General features: G+C 43.0%; 1 protein-coding gene across 2 annotated transcripts in view; it reads right to left on the bottom strand.

Moving 5' to 3' along the window:
• DMXL1 (Dmx like 1) overlaps nt 1-22,730 on the bottom strand; it is a 162,070-nt gene that overhangs the window by 109,722 nt on the left and 29,618 nt on the right. For both annotated transcript variants that reach the window (XM_040421671.1, XM_040421670.1), the window contains exons 4-7: nt 11,285-11,362; nt 9,379-9,457; nt 8,619-8,751; nt 6,848-6,914 (exon numbers count right to left, since the gene is read on the bottom strand). In XM_040421671.1, coding sequence (XP_040277605.1) covers nt 6,848-6,914; nt 8,619-8,751; nt 9,379-9,457; nt 11,285-11,362 — 357 coding nt within the window. The remainder of the gene's footprint in view (nt 1-6,847; nt 6,915-8,618; nt 8,752-9,378; nt 9,458-11,284; nt 11,363-22,730) is intronic.

Here is a 22,730-nt window from a genome sequence, read left to right as displayed (position 1 = left end):
CCAGGTGCCTTCGAAACGGGAGTGGTAGGGGGACCAGTAAGGTGAGTATGACCCTTTTTTTTTTTTTATAAATCAATTTACAACACACTGCAGATATTTTTGTTTTCATAGATAAACCCTTTAACCACTTAAGGACCACAGGTTTATACCCCCCTAAAGACCAGGCCCTTTTTTACAAATCGGCACTACACTACTTTCACCGTTTATTGCTCGGTCATGCAACTTACCACCCAAATGAATTTTACCTCCTTTTCTTCTCACTAATAGAGCTTTCATTTGGTGGTATTTCATTGCTGCTGACATTTTTACTTTTTTTGTTATTAATCGAAATTTAACGATTTTTTTGCAAAAAAATGACATTTTTCACTTTCAGTTGTAAAATTTTGCAAAAAAAACGAGATCCATATAGAAATTTTGCTCTAAATTTATAGTTCTACATGTCTTTGATAAAAAAAAAATGTTTGGGTAAAAAAAAAAAATGGTTTGGGTAAAAGTTATAGCGTTTACAAACTATGGTACAAAAATGTGAATTTCCGCTTTTTGAAGCAGCTCTGACTTTCTGAGCACCTGTCATGTTTCCTGAGGTTCTACAATGGCCAGACAGTACAAACACCCCACAAATGACCCCATTTCGGAAAGTACACACCCTAAGGTATTCGCTGATGGGCATAGTGAGTTCATAGAACTTTTTATTTTTTGTCACAAGTTAGCGGAAAATGATGATTTTTTTTTTTTTTTTTTTTTTCTTACAAAGTCTCATATTCCACTAACTTGTGACAAAAAATAAAAACTTCTATGAACTCACTATGCCCATCACGAAATACCTTGGGGTCTCTTCTTTCCAAAATGGGGTCACTTGTGGGGTAGTTATACTGCCCTGGCATTCTAGGGGCCCAAATGTGTGGTAAGGAGTTTGAAATCAAATTCTGTAAAAAATGACCTGTGAAATCCGAAAGGTGCTCTTTGGAATATGGGCCCCTTTGCCCACCTAGGCTGCAAAAAAGTGTCACACATCTGGTATCTCTGTATTCAGGAGAAGTTGAGGAATGTGTTTTGGGGTGTCTTTTTACATATACCCATGCTGGGTGGGATAAATATCTTGGTCAAATGCCAACTTTGTATAAAAAAATGGGAAAAGTTGTCTTTTGCCAAGATATTTCTCTCACCCAGCATGGGTATATGTAAAATGACACCCCAAAACACATTCCCCACCTTCTCCTGAGTACGGCAATACCAGATGTGTGACACTTTTTTGCAGCCTAGGTGGGCAAAGGGGCCCATATTCCAAAGAGCACCTTTCGGATTTCACAGGTCATTTGTTACAGAATTTGATTTCAAACTCCTTACCACACATTCGGGCCCCTAGAATGCCAGGGCAGTATAACTACCCCACAAGTGACCCCATTTTGGAAAGAAGACACCCCAAGGTATTCCGTGAGGGGCATGGCAAGTTCCTAGAATTTTTTATTTTTTGTCACAAGTTAGTGGAAAATGATGATTTTTTTTTTTTTTTTTTTTTTCATACAAAGTCTCATATTCCACTAACTTGTGACAAAAAATAAAAACTTCCATGAACTCACTATGCCCATCAGCGAATACCTTGGGGTCTCTTCTTTCCAAAATGGGGTCACTTGTGGGGTAGTTATACTGCCCTGGCATTCTAGGGGCCCGAATGTGTGGTAAGGAGTTTGAAATCAAATTCTGCAAAAAATGACCAGTGAAATCCGAAAGGTGCTCTTTGGAATATGGGCCCCTTTGCCCACCTAGGCTGCAAAAACGTGTCACACATCTGGTATCTCTGTATTCAGGAGAAGTTGAGGAATGTGTTTTGGGGTGTCTTTTTACATATACCCATGCTGGGTGAGATAAATATCTTGGTCAAATGCCAACTTTGTATAAAAAAAATGGGAAAAGTTGTCTTTTGCCAAGATATTTCTCTCACCCAGCATGGGTATATGTAAAATGACACCCCAAAACACATTCCCCACCTTCTCCTGAGTACGGGGATACCAGATGTGTGACACGTTTTTGCAGCCTAGGTGGGCAAAGGGGCCCATATTCCAAAGAGCACCTTTCGGATTTCACAGGTCATTTTTTACAGAATTTGATTTCAAACTCCTTACCACACATTTGGGCCCCTAGAATGCCAGGGCAGTATAACTACCCCACAAGTGACCCCATTTTGGAAAGAAGAGACCCCAAGGTATTCGCTGATGGGCATAGTGAGTTCATGGAAGTTTTTATTTTTTGTCACAAGTTAGTGGAATATGAGACTTTGTATGAAAAAAAAAAAAAAAAAAAAAATCATCATTTTCCACTAACTTGTGACAAAAAATAAAAAATTCTAGGAACTCGCCATGCCCCTCACGGAATACCTTGGGGTGTCTTCTTTCCAAAATGGGGTCACTTGTTGGGTAGTTATACTGCCCTGGCATTTTCCAGGGGCACTAATGTGTGGTAAGTAGGTAAATGACCTGTGAAATCCTAAAGGTGCTCTTTGGAATGTGGGCCCCTTTGCCCACCTAGGCTGCAAAAAAGTGTCACACATGTGGTATCGCCGTATTCAGGAGAAGTTGGGGAATGTGTTTTGGGGTGTCATTTTACATATACCCATGCTGGGTGAGAGAAATATCTTGGCAAAAGACAACTTTTCCCATTTTTTTATACAAAGTTGGCATTTGACCAAGATATTTCTCTCACCCAGCATGGGTATATGTAAAATGACACCCCAAAACACATTCCCCAACTTCTCCTGAGTACGGCGATACCAGATGTGTGACACTTTTTTGCAGCCTAGATGCGCAAAGGTGCCCAAATTCCTTTTAGGAGGGCATTTTTAGACATTTGGATACCAGACTTCTTCTCACGCTTTGGGGCCCCTAGAATGCCAGGGCAGTATAAATACCCCACATGTGACCCCATTTTGGAAAGAAGACACCCCAAGGTATTCAATGAGGGGCATGGCGAGTTCATAGAAATTTTTTTTTTTTGGCACAAGTTAGCGGAAATTGATATTTTTAATTTTTTTCTCACAAAGTCTCCCGTTCCGCTAACTTGGGACAAAAATTTCAATCTTTCATGGACTCAATATGCCCCTCACGGAATACCTGGGGGTGTCTTCTTTCCGAAATGGGGTCACATGTGGGGTATTTATACTGCCCTGGCATTCTAGGGGCCCTAAAGCGTGAGAAGAAGTCTGGAATATAAATGTCTAAAAAATTTTACGCATTTGGTTTCCGTGAGGGGTATGGTGAGTTCATGTGAGATTTTATTTTTTGACACAAGTTAGTGGAATATGAGACTTTGTAAGAAAAAAATAATAATAATTCCGCTAACTTGGGCCAAAAAAATGTCTGAATGGAGCCTTACAGGGGGGTGATCAATGACAGGGGGGTGATCAATGACAGGGGGGTGATCAATGACAGGGGGGTGATCAATGACAGGGGGGGTGATCAATGACAGGGGGGTGATCAGGGAGTCTATATGGGGTGATCACCACAGTCATTGATCACGCCCCTGTAAGGCTTCATTCAGACGTCCGGATGCGTTTTGCGGATCCGATCCATCTATCAGTGCATCCGTAAAAATCATGCGGACGTCTGAATGGAGCTTTACAGGGGGGTAATCAATGACAGGGGGGTAATCAATGACAGGGGGGGTGATCAGGGAGTCTATATGGGGTGATCACCACAGTCATTGATCACGCCCCTGTAAGGCTTCATTCAGACGTCCGGATGCGTTTTGCGGATCCGATCCATCTATCAGTGCATCCGTAAAAATCATGCGGACATCTGAATGGAGCTTTACAGGGGGGTAATCACCACAGTCATTGATCATGCCCCTGTAAGGCTTCATTCAGACGTCCGGATGCGTTTTGCGGATCCGATCCATCTATCAGTGCATCCGTAAAAATCATGCGGACATCTGAATGGAGCTTTACAGGGGGGTGATCAGGGAGTCTATATGGGGTGATCACCACAGTCATTGATCATGCCCCTGTAAGGCTTCATTCAGACGTCCGGATGCGTTTTGCGGATCGGATCCATCTATCAGTGCATCCGTAAAAATCATGCGGACATCTGAATGGAGCTTTACAGGGGGGTGATCAGGGAGTCTATATGGGGTGATCACCACAGTCATTGATCACGCCCCTGTAAGGCTTCATTCAGACGTCCGGATGCGTTTTGCGGATCCGATCCATCTATCAGTGCATCCGTAAAAATCATGCGGACGTCTGAATGGAGCTTTACAGGGGGGTAATCAATGACAGGGGGGTAATCAATGACAGGGGGGGTGATCAGGGAGTCTATATGGGGTGATCACCACAGTCATTGATCACGCCCCTGTAAGGCTTCATTCAGACGTCCGGATGCGTTTTGCGGATCCGATCCATCTATCAGTGCATCCGTAAAAATCATGCGGACATCTGAATGGAGCTTTACAGGGGGGTAATCACCACAGTCATTGATCATGCCCCTGTAAGGCTTCATTCAGACGTCCGGATGCGTTTTGCGGATCCGATCCATCTATCAGTGCATCCGTAAAAATCATGCGGACATCTGAATGGAGCTTTACAGGGGGGTGATCAGGGAGTCTATATGGGGTGATCACCACAGTCATTGATCATGCCCCTGTAAGGCTTCATTCAGACGTCCGGATGCGTTTTGCGGATCGGATCCATCTATCAGTGCATCCGTAAAAATCATGCGGACGTCTGAATGGAGCTTTACAGGGGGGTGATCAGGGAGTCTATATGGGGTGATCACCACAGTCATTGATCATGCCCCTGTAAGGCTTCATTCAGACGTCCGGATGCGTTTTGCGGATCGGATCCATCTATCAGTGCATCCGTAAAAATCATGCGGACGTCTGAATGGAGCTTTACAGGGGGGTGATCAATGACAGGGGTGTAATCAATGACAGGGGGGTGATCAGGGAGTCTATATGGGGTGATCACCACAGTCATTGATCACGCCCCTGTAAGGCTTCATTCAGACGTCCGGATGCGTTTTGCGGATCCGATCCATCTATCAGTGGATCCGTAAAAATCATGCGGACGTCTGAATGGAGCTTTACAGGGGGGTAATCAATGACAGGGGGGTAATCAATGACAGGGGGGTAATCAGGGAGTCTATATGGGGTGATCAGGGGCTAATAAGGGGTTAATAAGTGACGGGGGGGGGGGTGTAGTGTAGTGTAGTGGTGCTTGGTGCTACTTTACTGAGCTACCTGTGTCCTCTGGTGGTCGATCCAAACAAAGGGGACCACCAGAGGACCAGGTAGCAGGTATATTAGACGCTGTTATCAAAACAGCGTCTAATATACCTGTTAGGGGTTAAAAAAAACACATCTCCAGCCTGCCAGCGAACGATCGCCGCTGGCAGGCTGGAGATCAACTCTCTTACCTTCCGTTCCTGTGAGCGCGCGCGCCTGTGTGCGCGCGTTCACAGGAAATCTCGGCTCACGCGAGATGACGCCTATTGGCGTTAGTGTGACCTGGGAGCGCCGCAGAAATGACGCCTTTCGGCGTTAGCGTGGCGGGAAGTGGTTAATGCCCTATTCTCTACTGTTCTCACAATTCACAAGTTGGTAAAAAAAAAAAATCTCAAAAACCACATTATCGGGGGCATTGTAGAAATGTCTAAACAATCATCTTCCAGTTTAATGTCTCTTATATCTTTTATAATAAAGAAAAAGAGGGTATAAGTAAGTAAAGTCATTATTCGAGAAATCAGAAGCATGAAAAAGTGCATAATGGTGAAACAGCAAAAAAGTGCAATCTCAACATTAGATATTGTCATCTTTCCTTTTCCGCATTTTATTTTTTATTATTTTTTGAAAAAGGGACCGAAAATTTTTCAAGGAAAGATAGAACAAAGGCAGGAACATGTGGAAAAACAACATGATCATTTGCCAGGATGTGTAGTTTTTACTGGGTCATGCTGAGATAACACGAGATTCAACATTAAAATCCTCTTTCTTTAGAAGATAAATCATATAATGTGCCCCCCTCGTGTGTACATTTAACACAATTGGATATTTCGTTTTTAGTGTTGTGCAGTTAGGGTTTTACGTGGATGTATTTTTCCAAACAAAATCCGAAGTGGTTCCTAGGGTCCCTTTCACACGAGCGAGTTTTCACGCATCAGTTCTGCGTTGCGTGAAAATCGCAGCATGTTCTATATTCTGCGTTTTTCACGCAGCCCTGGCCCTATAGAAGTGAATGGGGATGCGTGAAAAATGCATTGCATCCGCAAGCAAGTGCGGGTGCAATGTGTTTTTCACTGATGGTTGCTAAGAGATGTTGTTTGTAAACATTCAGTTTTTTATCAAGCGTGTGAAAAACGCATCAAAACGCATTGCACCCGCGCGGAAAAAACTGACAACTAAACTCAACCGCAGACAAAACTGACTGAACTTGCTTGCAAAATAGTGCGAGTTTAACTGAACGCACTCGGCCCCAATCCGCAACGCCCGTGTAAAACCAGCTTAAAGGTAGAATGTGTAAAAGCTTCAGGGCAACGGCACAAGCGGCATAATACAGTACCAGCAAAGTGTATGGGATTAGACAAGTCTCATGTATACTTTCATTTTTCCGTATGTGTGGAAATTGTCCTGCTGTGCAGATTTTGAAATCCACAGCATGTCAATTGTTTTAGATTCTTTTGTGCATATTTCAACCTTTTCAATAGAAGGGTGAGATCTGCAGCAATACAGCATCAAATCCGAACACAAAAAAAACAAAAAAACACCAAAACCATGATAAATACTGCAGATTTATGCATTTGTTTTTGTATGGTTTTGGTGTAGATTTTTTCTGCACACAAATTAAAAACGAATAGCTCACCTTCCCGGCTGTTGCAAAAAACTCTCCGTCTGGGGAAAACTTCATTAGGTGGACAGAGAAGGCAGTTCTGTAAAATAAATTATTTGCTTCACTTCCACAGCAAGTAAAATACATCAGTGATTCCTCACATCAAGGGAGATAAAGGTTTCCTCTCCTGAAGAGTCCCTTATACGCCATTAGAAGGGGGAACAAGCAAAGCATTACAAAACTTTTGTTCAATCCTACAAAGGGGCAGAGAGTGGACGTTTGCTTGCCCTTATGTGAAGCACCTACAAGCAGGCTGAAAGGTGACCGCCTGTACACCAGAAGAGCCTCAAAATATCCGCACGGACAGGGCCCATGCTCCTTGTGTGCCAATCTGTGGCTCAGTAAGTTCATGTTTATTGCATTTTATTTATGGTTTTGTGTTATGTACGCATTTCATATGTACAGAGCCCTGGAAGTAATAGTGCATTAAAATAAATAAAAAAATACAATCAACTGCTGGTTGTAGCCACAGTAAAACCAATTACAAATGAGGCAGTGATACAAAAAATGCTAAATTCTTGTGTACGACTGCTTATTATTCTCATATTCATTCCCCAATCCCATCAAGCTCATGTGATAAGTACTTAGGGGCTAGCACTTTGAACGGAATTCTTTTTTCAAGTCTCCAACTGTGTTTCTCAAGATGAAAGGGAGAACAGAGTTATAGATCACTGCATTTATTAATAGCAAGCTTGTAATTATAACAGAAATTCTCCACATTATTTAAGACCAATAAGGTTTGGGAGACAGATTTTTGTAGCTGCCGTCTCAATGGGGGAGATAACTCTGACGCAGTTTGCTCTAAGAACTGACATAGATGCCTTGCACCACATTTGTCAGGTGATCTAGACAATTTCTTCACCACTTCCAATAGATTAACGGAGATTAAAGGGGTTCTCCGGGAATTAAGAAAATGAAAATACTTAATTACTTTATAATAAATATATTCCCAAATACCTTTCATTAGTTAGAGTGGCTAGTTTTGTCTATGGAGCAATCACTAGGAAAAATAAAATTGCCTCCGTCCTATTAGTATACACAGAACCTGTCAATCACACAGGAGGACAAGTTACTTCACAACACTGAGCTAAAGAGCTGCCTCATCCTCCGCTCTGCGGGAATAGAAATGATGAGGAGACATGAAGTACAGAGAGGAGGGTGGGGGTAATGAGCAGCAGCACTTGTTTGATCACAGTCTGTCCTGTCCGTCCTCTCTGTACTTCATGTCTCCTCTGAACTAAATTCCCCAGAGCTTGAGCTAAAGTTCTTATCAGCTGTATTCAGGATCATAATCATTGACAAGTAAATCAGAGAGGAGGATGAGACAGCTCTTTAGCTCAGTGTTGTGAAGAAACTAGTCCTCCTGTGTGATTAGGAGAGGTTGTGTGTGTACTGGTAGGACAGTGGCCATTTTGTTTCCCCTGATGATTGCTCCCCCGACAAAACAAGCCATAATAAATAATGAAAAGGTATTTGGAAATATATTTATTATAAAGTAATATTTAAGTATTTCTTAATTCCCAGAGAACCCCTTTAACATGAAGAGAGTGTTATATGCCATACAGGGGTTGTTAATCTTCAGGGGATGTTTTGTCAGCCTCCCTGTCTAAATCTTAGGGTTAGTAAATCTGCCCCAATGCATAACTACTGAGAGGCGGAACAGAGGAGAAGAGTAAGAAATATATGAAAATCTGACTGAAGATTTAGTAATAAAACAGCAATATTGTACATATGGGTATCTTACTTGCACTGCCAGATGCATGTCCAGTTGGCAAAATCAGTGTCTGGTTTCTCCTGAGAGTCCTCACTGGATAACTTGTCTCTAGTACCACTGGACCAGAGCTGTAGGCTGCTTGAGCCCGTTAACAGACGTGTACCTACAATACATAATAACTTGTTCTGACATTGAGGCCACTTTCACACTATTTTGTTCAGTATTTGGCATCTGTATTTTCATACCGGCCACCCCATGTGTGGACCCCAAAGTAATATAACCACTGTATAGGTACAAGATTTATATAGTGTGGGTCAACTCATTAGCAATCTCCTGCTACGATATCACAATAAATGTAAGCATGTAAGTCCTGTTAACACGCAGCGGACTCCTCCTCACCCATCACCTGCGACTGACAACAGAACCAGCCGTCCATCAGCAGGTCATGAATGTTCATTATTGAAAACTCAGGGCAAAGAGTCTCAGGAGTAGTTGGTGAGGAGTTGGTATACAACTATTATATAATTGGAATCCGTGTCTTTCACACTATGTAGTGGTTACAGCAGGTTGGGGGCGGGGGGGGGGGGGGTTTGGTAATAGATGCCGACAGTTCCCTTTAAGCCAAAACTAGTAGTGGGTTGAAAACATAGGAAAGTCACAAATCGTTTCATTATATTAGCTGACAACACTGTTGTGTGAACAGGACCTTTCAAATTATCAAGAAATTCATAGGTGAAAAAGGCAAATCTAAACTCAAAGGTCACATATAGAGTCCAAAACTGCTCCTCACCTGTTGGGTCCCAGGTTAAATTATGTACAACAGAGTCCAAGACTATGTGGCCACTTTTCTGCCACTGAGAGGGACCTCCCTAAGAAGATAAAATAAAGTACAGTATTTTTTTTAGAGTTTACCATTTCGCAATCAAAGATCAGGAGATTTGGTAAAAAAAAACAAAAAACAACAAAAACGCAGGTAAGGGCTCTTTCACACTTGCGTTGTTCTTTTCCGGCATAGAGTTCCGTCGTCGGGGCTCTATGCCGGAAAAATCTTGATCAGGATGCATCAGGATGTCTTCAGTTCAGGACCGGAACGTTTTTTGGCCGGAGAAAATACCGCAGCATGCTGCGCATTTTGCTCCGGCCAAAAATCCTGAACACTTGCCGCAAGGCCGGATCCGGAATTAATGCCCATTGAAAGGAATTAATTAAGATCCGGCCTTAAGCTAAACGTCGTTTGGGCGCATTTCCGGATCAGACGTTCAGCTTTTTCTGAATGGTTACCATGGCTGCCAGGACGCTAAAGTCCTGTCTGCCATGGTAAAGTGTAGTAGGGATCGGGGGAGCAGCACATCCACCGTCCGTGCGGCCCCCGGGGCGCCCCAGAGCGACGCCAGGGCGCACCACGCGATCGCATGGATCACGCGATTCATGCGCATGGGGAGCCCCGACGCCACCCCAGAGCACCCCGGGAGCCGCACGGGCGGCAAGCACACTGCTCCCCACCACTACCATGGCAACCAGGACTTTAATAGCGTCCTGGCTGCCATAGTAACACTGAACGCATTTTGAAGACTGATCAGTCTTCAAATGCTTTCAGTTCACTTGCGGTGTTACGGATCCGGCGGGCACCTCCGGCAACGGAAGTGCACGCCGGATCCCAACAACGCAAGTGTGAAAGAGCCCTAAGCAAACGGTACACAGTGTACACGTACAAACAAGACCAAAACAATGGCTGAATGTAGGGTTTTATCCCCAATTTCACCCCCACAACAATGTTCTACCCATTTTTCAATACACAATCTGGTAAGGGTACTTTCACACTCGCGTTTGGTGCGGATCCGTCATGGATCTGCACAGACGGATCCGTTCAGATAAAACAAAAGTCTGAATCCGTTCAGTATTATCTTTAACATAGCCAAGACGGATCCGCCTTGAACACCATTGAAAGTCAATGGAGAATGGATCCGTTTTCTATTGTGCCAGATTGTGTCAGTGAAAACGGATTGGTCCCCGATGACTTGCATTGTGTGTCAGAACGGATACGTTTGGCTCAGTTTCGTCAGACGGACACCAGCGATTTAGTGTCCGCCTCCAAAGCGGAATGGAGGCGGAAAGGAGCCAAACGGAGGCATTCTGAGCGGATCCTTTTCCATTAAGAATGCATTAGGGCAAAGCTGATCCGTTTTGGACCGCTTGTGAGAGTCCTTAACGGATCTCACAAATGGAAAGCTAAAACGCGAGTGTGAAAGTAGGCCAAGTTAAATGGGGCTCTTAAAAATACAACTTGTCCTGCAAAAAAATCAAGCCTATCCTCCACTATGTAGGCAAAGAAGAAGTAGTAGGAGTGCTTCTTTATACACTAAGGCCCTGATTTATCAAGGCTGACATGTGCTACCCTGGCCTTGATGGCACCTGTGCTGTTGCAGCGGGCATGTCATTTATGTCAAGGTGCCAGAATAAAATCTAAGATTTCAACCATTATTTAAGTCAGTTTGTGGCGTAAATAATGATGAATTAGCCCCCTTATAGCACTCGCTACACCCCCTTTTTGCAGAGGGCAGCGTAAAATGCAGATTGCAACTAGAAAAGTTGCAAAATCTGTGGATTTTTGACTTTTCTATGCCACAGAGGTGTAAGGGGAGCGATACATTTGCTTTGCACAACTGCAGACGTAATTACCTTGGATGTATACTTACTTGTAATGGAGCATTCTTTTGTTTTAGCAGATTTACTGGTTCAAAAATGCAAATCAAATTGTTGTATGATGCTGCAATCTAGAAACACAGAAATTGGTCATTAGTGATTTGCAAAAGGGTATCAACACCTTAAAGTCCCTTTACATGGGAAAACAGCAGCAGATTATCAGGAAGGATGCGTTCCTTCCCGACAATCTGCCGATCGCTAGCTGAGGAGAGCGATGCACTTACATGTAGCGATCTCCTCCTCAGTAATCGGGGGAAGTGATGCGATCGCTCATCCCCATACTGACTAGTTTGCCGACAGCAGATCGTGTTTAAACAGCACAATCTGCTGTCGGGAAATAATGATATTTGTGTCTGCACAGACGACTGGATTACCCGATGAGCGTTCTGTGTAACGGGCCCTTTAGGCGATGTTCACATAATATTTTATGTTTTCATTCGGCGTATACACTGAGAAAGCTTTTCACCCAACAGAGGCCCCAAAAATCCCTAAATTTTTGGTCTCTGTAAGAATGGTATGCATCAGCATACTTTTTAATACAATTAAAAAAGTTGAATGCACTTTACTATACAGGCGGCCACCACAAAAGAATCTATAACACACTTTTTTTTTTTTTTTTTTTTTTTTAATATAGCTGCCAAAGGGGGTGAAGTATACCACTGGAGGGCTGTGAAGCTGCATATGACGCAGTCTTCTGCCGGAGTGATGTATGTAGGCTCAGATGTGATGTGAACAGAACCTTCTTTAAAGTCAGATAAGTCAGTCTCACATACACACGTAAATACTATCAACCGATAATCTCTCAATCATCTGTCAATCGCTGAGCCACGGGATTTGTATACAGTCACAATATCTTAATTCAATATTCAACAGGATTTGGAAGAAAACTTTAAACCTAATGTCTATAAAAACCCTAAATAACTACCCCCATTAGCATGGCACTTTATGGTGTAGATTTTCAGCATGGGATCAGCTCATAACAAATAAGCCACGTGAGGAGGAAAGTGCTAGAATATTCATGGGAGCTGCCATTATACATGACTGCTATAGGGACAGTGATCGAGAACATTTATCTAATCTGCTTTATTTAGCGATGTTGTACATTAATAGTAGAAATCTTGTCCTGAAATGTCCCAGCGCTCTCTACATAAGTACTGATGAGACATATCCGTGCAGAACCGACTGACAACGGCTGCTGCTCCTTATATATACCCTACAGTATATTACTATGTCTACCTAAAATATTAAATGGGTTGTCCCACAAAAAATATTCTACAGTTTTTCAAACCAGCATCTGGAGCTGAATACTTTTGCAATTGGATGCAATTAAAAATGTACTGAGTTATTCAATACAATGCATCTGTATAGCGCCATCTGTTCTTTGTTCTTATTTCTTTGTCCTGCTCACTGAGATGGCCGCACATGCTCAGTTTCATCCGTCAACTGCCTCCTGAGCTGTGATAGGGAGAGCATGGACACGCCTCCTGAGCTGTGATAGGGAGAGCATGGACACGCCTCCTGAGCTGCAGCAGATAAGACACTCCCCTTGAGCTGTCAGCTTGATATAAATGTAGCAGAGCAATGTATGGTGAGAGCTCTGGATCCATGAGAAGTACAGGGCTGGTTCTAGCTTTGTTAGAAAGAGGCTGTCATGTACTATATGATGGATAACCCACATACCTGCCATTTCTCACTGATCCTGCTGTAAGCGCTCACTATTGTGAATACAGGGAGTGGCTCTTCTATAGTATGTAAGGACAACTATAGTATAATACTGTATATATAACTATAGTATTTAACTATCCCTATATACTGTACAATAGCTTCTCCCCGTCTCCTCACATTAGAGAGAGAGCTGCTAAGGGACATTTCAGGGCAAGATTTCTACTATACATGTACAAACTCCATAAAAAAAGTACATTAGAAAAATGTTCCCTATCACTGTCCCTACACAAACAGCTCTCTCCTGACAACCCCCATACACATTCGTATTGGACACGTGTGTATGGGACTGGTCCGTACATCATCTGTCACTGAAGATACGGGAGCTCTGCCATCCATATAAGATTGTCAGCGGGTCCCACTGAAAACAGTGTTCGGCCAACAAATGTGTATGGGGATCTCTGTGCCCTTTATACTGCTGTATGCTCAGACTGCTGGTACAGCAGGTCTAAACCTGTGGTTCTCAAGGGCTCTGTTTTTCACAGAGAAATTTCTTATGACTACATATGGTGACAATTACAGAAGGCTTTTATACTATACAATATGCTGGAGATCAAATCGATGCTTTCATTTGCTTCAATGATTAAAGGTTTCCTTTGTGTTCATGGTTTTCAAGCAGGCTTTCAGATCCAGGACCATTTTATTTTATGATCACAGCACAATTTCTGTTTTCCCCTTTTTTATTTTCTTGCATTATTTAAATTTTTAGAAATTTCTGCTTAACCCCTTAAGGACTCAGCCCTATTTCACCTTAAGGACTTGGCCATTTTTTGCAAATCTGACCAGTGTCACTTTAAGTGCTGATAACTTTAAAACGCTTTGACTAAGGCTACTTTCACACTAGCGTTCGGGGCTCCGCTTGTGAGTTCCGTTTGAAAGCTCTCACAAGCGGCCCCGAACGGATCCGTCCAGCCCTAATGCATTCTGAGTGGAGGCGGATCCGCTCAGAATGCATCAGTCTGGCAGCGTTTGGCCTCCGCTCCGCTCAGCAGACGGACACCTGAACGCTGCTTGCAGCGTTCGGGTGTCCGCCTGGCCGTGCGGAGGCGAACGGATCCGTCCAGACTTACAATGTAAGTCAATGGGGACGGATCCGTTTGAAGTTGACACAGTATGGCTCAATTTTCAAACGGATCCGTCCCCCATTGACTTTCAATGTAAAGTCTGAACGGATCCGTTTGCATTATCATGAACAAAAAAAAAAAAAAAAAAAAAATTTTTTTTTTTTTTTTTTTTTTTTTTTTTTGTTCATGGTAATGCAAACGGATCCGTTCTGAACGGATCCAAGCGTTTGCATTATAGGTGCGGATCCGTCTGTGCAGATACCAGACGGATCCGCACCAAACGCAGGTGTGAAAGTAGCCTTATCCAGGCCGTTTTGAGATTGTTTTTTTGTCACATATTGTACTTCATGACACTGGTAAAATGAAGTCCAAAAATTTTTTTTTTTGCACAAAATAATACCTAATTTACCAAAAAATTAGAAAAATTTGCAAATTTCAAAGTTTCAGTTTCTCTACTTCTGTAATACATAGTAATACCCCCAAAAATTGTGATGACTTTACATTCCCCATATGTCTACTTCATGTTTGAATTGTTTTGGGAATGATATTTTATTTTTTGGGGATGTTATAAGGCTTAGAAGCAAATCTTGAAATTTTTCAGAAATTTACAAAAACTCAATTTTTAGGGACCAGTTCAGGTCTGAAGTCACTTTGTGAGGCTTACATAATAGAAACCACCCAAAAATGACCCCATCTAAGAAACTACACCCCTCAAGGTATTCAAAACTTATTTTACAAACTTCGTTAACCCTTTAGGTGTTGCACAAGAGTTATTGGCAAATGGGGATGAAATTTGAGAATTTCATTTTTTTGCCTAATTTTCCATTTTAACCCATTTTTTCCACTAACAAAGCAAGGGTTAACTGCCAAACAAGACTGTATCTTTATTGCCCTGACTCTGCCGTTTACAGAAACACCCCATATGTGGCCGTAAACTACTGTACGGCCACACAGCGGGGCGTACAGTGAAAGGTGCGCCGTTTGGTTTTTGGAAGACAGATTTTGCTGGACTGGTTTTTTGACACCATGTCCCATTTGAAGCCCCCTGATGCACCCCTAGAGTAGAAACTCTATAAAAGTGACCCCATCTAAGAAACTACACCCCTCAAGGTATTCAAAACTGATTTTACAAACTTTGTTAACCCTTTAGGTGTTGCACAAGATTTAATGGAAAATAGAGATACAATTTCAAAATTTCACTTTTTTGGCAGATTTTCCATTTTAATATTTTTTTTCCAGTTACAAAGCAAGGGTTAACAGCCAAACAAAACTCATTATTTATGGCCCTGATTCTGTAGTTTACAGAAACACCCCATATGTGGTCGTAAACCGCTGTACGGGCACACGGCAGGGCGCAGAAGGAAAGGAATGCCATACGGTTTTTGGAAGGCAGGTTTTGCTGGACTGTTTTTGTCCCATTTGAAGCCCCCTGATGCACCCCTAGAGTAGAAACTCCAGAAAAGTGACCCATTTTAGAAACTACGGTATAGGGTGGCAGTATTGTTGGTACTAGTTTAGGGTACATATGATTTTTGGTTGCTCTATATTACACTTTTTGTGCGGCAAGGTAACAAGAAATAGCTTTTTTGGCAGTTTTTTTTTTTTGTTATTTACAACATTTATCTGACAGGTTAGATCATGTGGTAATTTTATAGAGCAGGTTGTCACGGACGCGGAGATACCTAATATGTATACAATTTTTTTAATTTATGTAAGTTTTACCCAATGATTTCATTTTTAAAACAAAAAAAAAGTTTTAGTGTCTCCATAGTCTAAGAGCCATAGTTTTTTCAGTTTTTGGGCGATTATCTTAAGGGCTCATTCAGACGGCCGTATGCTGTCCGCAAAAATACTGAATGCTATCCGTTTTTTTTGCGGATCCGCGAAAAAAATGAAACATGTCCTATACTTGTCCGTGAAAATCAGGACATGGCCCCATTGAAGTCTATGGGTCTGCAAAAATACTGAATGCTATCCGTTTTTTTGCAGATCCGTTTTTTTGCGGATCCGCAAAAAAACGGATAGCATTCAGTATTTTTGCGGACAGCATACGGCCGTCTGAATGAGCCCTAAGTAGGGTCTCATTTTTTGCGGGATGAGTTGATGGTTTGATTTGCACTATTTTGGGGTGCATATGACTTTTTGATCGCTTGCTATTACACTTTTTGTGACATAAGATGACAAAAAATGGCTTTTTTTACACCGTTTTTATTTTTATTTTTTTACGGTGGTCACCTGAGGGGTTAGGTCATGTGATATTTTTATAGAGGCGGTCGATACGGACGCGGCGATACCTAATATGTATACTTTTTTTAAATTTATGTAAGTTCTACACAATGATTTCATTTTTGAAACCAAAAAAATCATGTTTTAGTGTTTCCGTAGTCTAAGAGCCATAATTTTTTCAGTTTTTGGGCGATCTTAAGTAGGGTCTCATTTTTTGCGGGATGAGATGACGATTTGATTGTTACAATTTTGGCGTACATGCAACTTTTTTGATCACTTTTATTACCTTTTTTTGGGAAGTAAGGTGGGCAAAATTTCAATTTCATCATAGTTTTTTATTTTTATGGCGTTCACCGTTCGGGTAAAGTAACATGACAGTTTTATAGATCAGGTCGTTACGGACGCGGCGATACCAAACATGTGTAGGGAATTTTATTTTTTTCATTTTTGATTTTTACTTTTTTTTCACTTTTTTTACTTTTTTTTTACCCAGACCCACTTGGTTCTTGAAGATCCAGTGGGTCTGATGTCTGTATAATACAGTACTGTACTCTATATAGGGTACTGCACTGTATTTTACTTACACTGAACAGATCTCTGCCTTCAGCACAGATCTGTTCAGCACCATGGACAGCAGGAGTCCTGTTGCCATGGGAACCTTCCCCGTCTGCTCAGAACTTCGCAGACGGGGAAGGGTGAGCACGGGGCTGTCTGGGAGCTCTCTCCCTCTCCATAGGGGGACTGCAAAGGCACAGCAGCCCCCCGATTGGAGAGGGAGGGAGCTCCCTGAGCTGTTAACCTTTTCCATACAGCGGTCCGTACGGACCGCTGTATGGAAAGGGTTAAACGGCTGACATCGCATCACCGATGTCAGCCGTTTATACCAGGGTGCCAGCAATGTGCTGGCACCCTGGTATACCCACTGTACACCAACGATTATTCAATGGGAGGCGGGCTGGGGATCGCGATCCCGCCTGCCGCACCGCCCGCCTCCCGCACCGCCCCCACCGCCCGCAACCCCCCCCTGCACCTCCCACCGGGCTAAAATCGTTCAGAGGTGCAGGGGGGTAATAAATATATATTTTTGCCACACTAAAGTTTCTGATCGCCGCGGTCAGGGACCGCAGCGATCAGAAACTGCAGAAAGCGCAACAAACCGCAGGTCTGAATTGACCTGCGGTTTGTTGCGATCGCGGACATGGGGGGGGGGGGTCACGGGACCCCCCCGTGCATTTAGCCGAGGTGCCTGCTCAATGATTTGAGCAGGCACCGGGTTCCGATCACTGCCAGCCGCACGGCAGTGATCGGAACAACACATGACGTACCGGTACGTCATGGGTCCTTAAGGACTCGGGAAACATGCTGTACCGATACGTCATGCGTCCCTAAGGGGTTAAACCAGTAGTTTACCCCCACACAGACACAACTCTCCCCCCATTTTCGGGAAAAGAAAAATCAAGTATGCTGGATATAAAAATTCAGAAGAAGGGCGAGACCTCTAGCAAAACTGCATCAAATCCGCACCAAAAACCACAATGTCAATTGCAAGTTGGGTGCAGAAACGCACAAAAATTAGGCCACCTGCACATGAGTATAGGTGAACGTGCAAACAATTTGCCTGAATGTTCATGGGATTATCTGCACATTCACACACATCCAGGCGGAGGTATCCTCACACTGCAAAGCAGCAGTAAAATGTGAGTGCAGGAACAGTGCGCTGGATATGTGGCACCGTCCACAGCAGTAGAGGCAAGGTCATTTATTTATTTTAGGTCTGATCAGAAATCGGACCAGGGCTCTGACGAGTAACAGGGCTCTGACGAGTAACAGGGCTCTGACGAGTAACAGGGCTCTAATCTCAAGTCTGATAAAAAATTTTCCCCTTATTTTACTCCTCTAAAACCTAGGTGCTTTTTATGGTGCGGTAAATACTGTAATATAAAATTAATGCAATATTCTGTTTACAGAGCCTAACTATATATGCAGCACAAAATTTTACATACAATTTTATGCAAAATAGTTCTCAAAAGGTGACATATACAAACACCATATACAGTTGAAACCAGAAGTTCACATACACTATATAAAAAGACACATATGCAGGTTTTTCTCAATATCAGACATGAAATCAGAATAAACCTTTCCTGTTTTTGGTCAATTAGGATTACCATAATTATTATTATTTGCAAATGCCAGAATAATGAGAGAGAAAGAGAATGTTTGAGGCCCCTTTCACACGAGCGAGTATTCCGAGCAGGTGCAATGCGTGATGCAAACGCATTGCACCCACACTAAATCTGGACCCATTAATTTCCATGGGTCTGCGTACACAAGTGTTTTTCACGCATCACTTCTGCGTTGCGTGAAAATCGCAGCATGTTCTATATTCAGCGTTTTTCACCCAACGCTGGCACCATAGCGAATGGGGCTGTGTGAAAATCGCATCGCATTCGCAAGCAAGTCCGGGTACAATGCTTTTTTCACTGATAGTTGCTAAGAGATGTTGTTTGTAAACCTTCAGTTTTTTTTATCACGCGCGTGAAAAACACATCAATGCGCATTGCGCCCGCATGATAAAAACTGAACAATTGAACGCAATCAGACAAAACTGATTGAACTTGCTTGCGAAATCACAAATTTTTAACTGAACGCATCCGGACCTAATCCGTGACGCTCGTGTGCAAGAGGCCTTAAAGGGGTATTCCCATCACGCTGTTTTATACTTACCTGCTCCTGGCGCGCTGTCCACTTCCTGGTTTCGGCAGGAGGCGGGCTCCATCTTGATTTTAGTCTTCTCCCGGCCAGGCGCTGGACTGAACGCGCACGCCGCCGCGCATACGCCCTGGTGACTTCTTCCTGGCAAGTATACTATACTGGCCAGGAAGAAATCACCATAGCGCATGCGTGGCCTCGGAGTGCGCTTTCGGGACTGCGCGCGGCCGGCCGGGAGAAAAGAAGAAGTCGTCTGCGCAAGCGCGGCCACCGCGATTCCGGAGAAGAGCGATGGCCGTAACCAGGGGAGACGGAAGACAACAGTCAGGTAAGTATATGTTCATTTTCTTCTAAAGGGTGGGAATTAGTTAATTAAATACATTTTAAAAAAAGATCACTGTTAAATCATTAACAGATTTAACAGTGATCATTAAGTTGGGAATACCCCTTTAAGGCATTTTTTATTACTTTCTGTAAAGTCTAAAGTTTACATACATTTCATTAATATTTGGTGCCATTGCCCTTAAACTGTATGACTTGGGTCATACAGTTTCGCAAGCTTCTCACAATAGTTGGCCGGAATTTGGGCCCATTCCTCCTGACACCCAACTGGTGTAATAGAGTCATGTTTGTTGGTCGCTTGCTCGCACCTGCCTTTTCAGCTTTGCCCATACATTTTCAATAGGATTGAGATCAGGGCATTGTGATGGCCACTCCAAAACATTGACTTTGCTATGCTTAAAGGGGTTATCCCATCATAATGATCACTGTTAAATCTGTTAATGATTTGACAGTGATCATTTTTGTAAATATACTTTATTAACAAATTCCCACCGATTAGGAGAAAATTCATCCCCACTTACCTTATTGTTGTGACTCTGTCTCCCCTGGTTACGACCACCGCTCTTCCGCAAAATCCCGATGGTCGCGCTTGCCCAGAAGACTTCTTTTCTCCCGGCCGGGCCACTCGCTGTCCTGAACGCGCACGCTGCCGCGCATGCGCGACGGTGACTTCTTCCCGGCCAGAATAGTACAGAGCTGCGAACGCGCACGCCGGCTCTGTACTATACTGGCCAGAAATAAGTCACATTGCGCATGCGCGGCAGCGTGCGCGTTCAGTCCAGCGCGCGGCTCGGCCGGGAGAAGACTTCAATCAAGATGAAGCCCGCCCCCAGCCAGAATCCAGGAAGTGAACGCGCGGTGGCAGCAGGTAAGTATGAAACTGCTAAGTGGGATAACCCCTTTAAGCCCCTTTGTAACCAGTTTGGCAGTATGCTTCGGGTCATTCTCCATTTGGAAGACCCATTTCCGCCCAAGCTTTAACTTCCTGGCTGATGTCTTGAGATGTTGCTTCAGTATTTCCACATAATAATCTTTTTTCATGATGCCATCGATTTTGTGAAGTGCACCAGTCCCTCCTGCAGCAAAACAACCCCACAACATGATGCTGCCACCCCCATCTTTCACAGTTGGGATGGTGTTCTTAGGCTTCCAAGCTTCTCCCTTTTTCCTCCAAACTTAACAATGGTCATTAAGGCCAAAAAGTTGAATTTTAGTTTTGTCAGACCACAGGACATGTCTCCAAAAATGTAGGTCTTTGTTCCTGTGTGCATTTGCAAACATTAATCTGGCTTTTTTTAGGTTTCTTTTGGAGTAATGGCTACTTCCTGGCAGAGTGGCCTTTCAGGCCATGTTGATACAGTACTCGTTTCACTGTGGATATTGACAAAATCTTACCAGCTTCTGCCATCATGTTCACAAGGTCTTTTGCTTTTGTTCTTGGTTTGATATGCACATGTCGGACCAAAGCACGTTCATCTCTGGGACACAGAACCCCTCTCCTTCCTGAGCGGTATGAAGGCTGGACATTCCCATCTTGTTTGTAAGCATATAATTGTTTGTACAGATGAACGAGGCACCTTAAGGTATCTTGGAATTGCACCCAAGGTTGAGGCAGACATGTGCAAGTCCACAATTCTCTTCCTGATATCTTGGCCGATTTCTTTAGACTTTCCCATGATGCTACACAAAGAAGCAGTGTGTTTCAGGTGTGCATTTAAATACATCCACAGGTGTGTCTCTAACTCAGAGGTTGCCAACAAACCTAACAGAAGTTTCCAAACACATGACATCATATGGGCAGTCCAGAATTGTTTGACCCTTCCCGACCAGCGCCGTAATAGTACGGCGCAGCGGGATGTGACTTGCCACCCAGCTCTGTACTATTACGGCCTGATAATCGGGCGGGTGCAGGAGCTGCGCCCGCCCAATCAGCTGCAGGGGACCAACTGTTCCCGTTAGTCGGACCCCTGCTGTATGCGCTGGCATAGGGTGCATTAACCCCTTCTATGCCACGGTCAGCGCTGACCGCGACATAGAAGGAGTTTGCTGCAGGTAAGGGAGCCCATCGGGTCCCCGTGCTGCTGTGGCGGGGACCCGATGGGAGAGAAGGCAGCCTGATGCCGTGCAGAGGCTGCCCAATGCCTTGCACGGCATCAGGACTTGCCTTCTACAAAGTGCCCAGGAGATCCAGCCTCAGGCACAGAGTAATACACTAACAAGCAATGCATTACAATACAGATGTACTGTAATACATTGCAGAGGGGATCAGACCCACAAAAGTTAAAAAGTCAGAACTGAAGTTAAAAAGAAAAAAAAAAAATTGTTTTTAATAATAAAGTAAAAAAAGAAAAAAGAAAACGCACCTTGGAAAAAAATATATATATATTAGGTATCGCTGCGTCCGTAACTACCTGCTCTATAAATATATCACATGATCCCCCCCGTCCGTTCAACATTATAAAAAATAAATAAATAAAAACGTTAAAAGCCATTTTTTGGGTCACCTTACATCACAAAAAGTGCAACAACCAAGCAATCAAAAAGGTGTATGCCCAAAATAGTACCAAACTGTAACCTCATCCCGCAAAAAAAGGAGACCCTACTTAAGACAAAAAAGCTATGGCTCTCAGACTATGGAGACACTAAAACAATTTTTTGGGTTTAAAAAAAGCTATTGTGTAAAACTTAAATAAGAAAAAGTATACATATTAGGTATTGCTACGTCCGTAACGATCTGCTCTATAAAAATGTCACATGACCTAACCCCACAGGTGAACACTGGAAAAAAAAAAAAAAAATTTATATATATATATATATATATATATATATATATATATATATATATATATATATATATAAAAAACTGTGCCAAAATTAGCAATTTTTTGGTCACCTTGCCCCATAAAGTGTAATAATGAATGATCAAAAAAATCTTATGTACCCAAAAATGGTACAAAAGAAAAACGTCAACTCTTTCTGCAAAAAAATTTGCCCCTGCACAAGATGATCGGCAGAAAAATAAAATAAAAAAACGGAATTAGACTTACCGGTAATTCAGTTTCCACAAAACCACCACGACGGCCACTAGGAGATTGACCCCTGACCTCTGTAGGGGCAGGAACAGAGAGAGGGTTTAAATCCCCCCCCCCTCCCACCACCAGCACCAGTGTGTCTAAAATTACAGAGACAGAAAAAAAGGTGGTGAGCAAAAAAATAAATAATAGTTAAGTCAAGAGGATATTACTTCATAACCTCCCAACTAAGGACCAAATCAAGGGTAGAGAATATATATGTGCCGTCGTGGTGATCTCGTGGAAACTGAATTACCGGCAAGTCTAATTCCGGCTTTCCACCTCATCATCATCACCACGAT

This window comes from Bufo bufo, chromosome 2 (assembly GCF_905171765.1).
Source record: "Bufo bufo chromosome 2, aBufBuf1.1, whole genome shotgun sequence".
Classification (NCBI taxonomy): domain Eukaryota; kingdom Metazoa; phylum Chordata; class Amphibia; order Anura; family Bufonidae; genus Bufo; species Bufo bufo.
The sequence above is the reverse complement of the archived record's forward strand: the minus strand, read 5'-3'. Positions and strand labels throughout refer to the sequence as shown.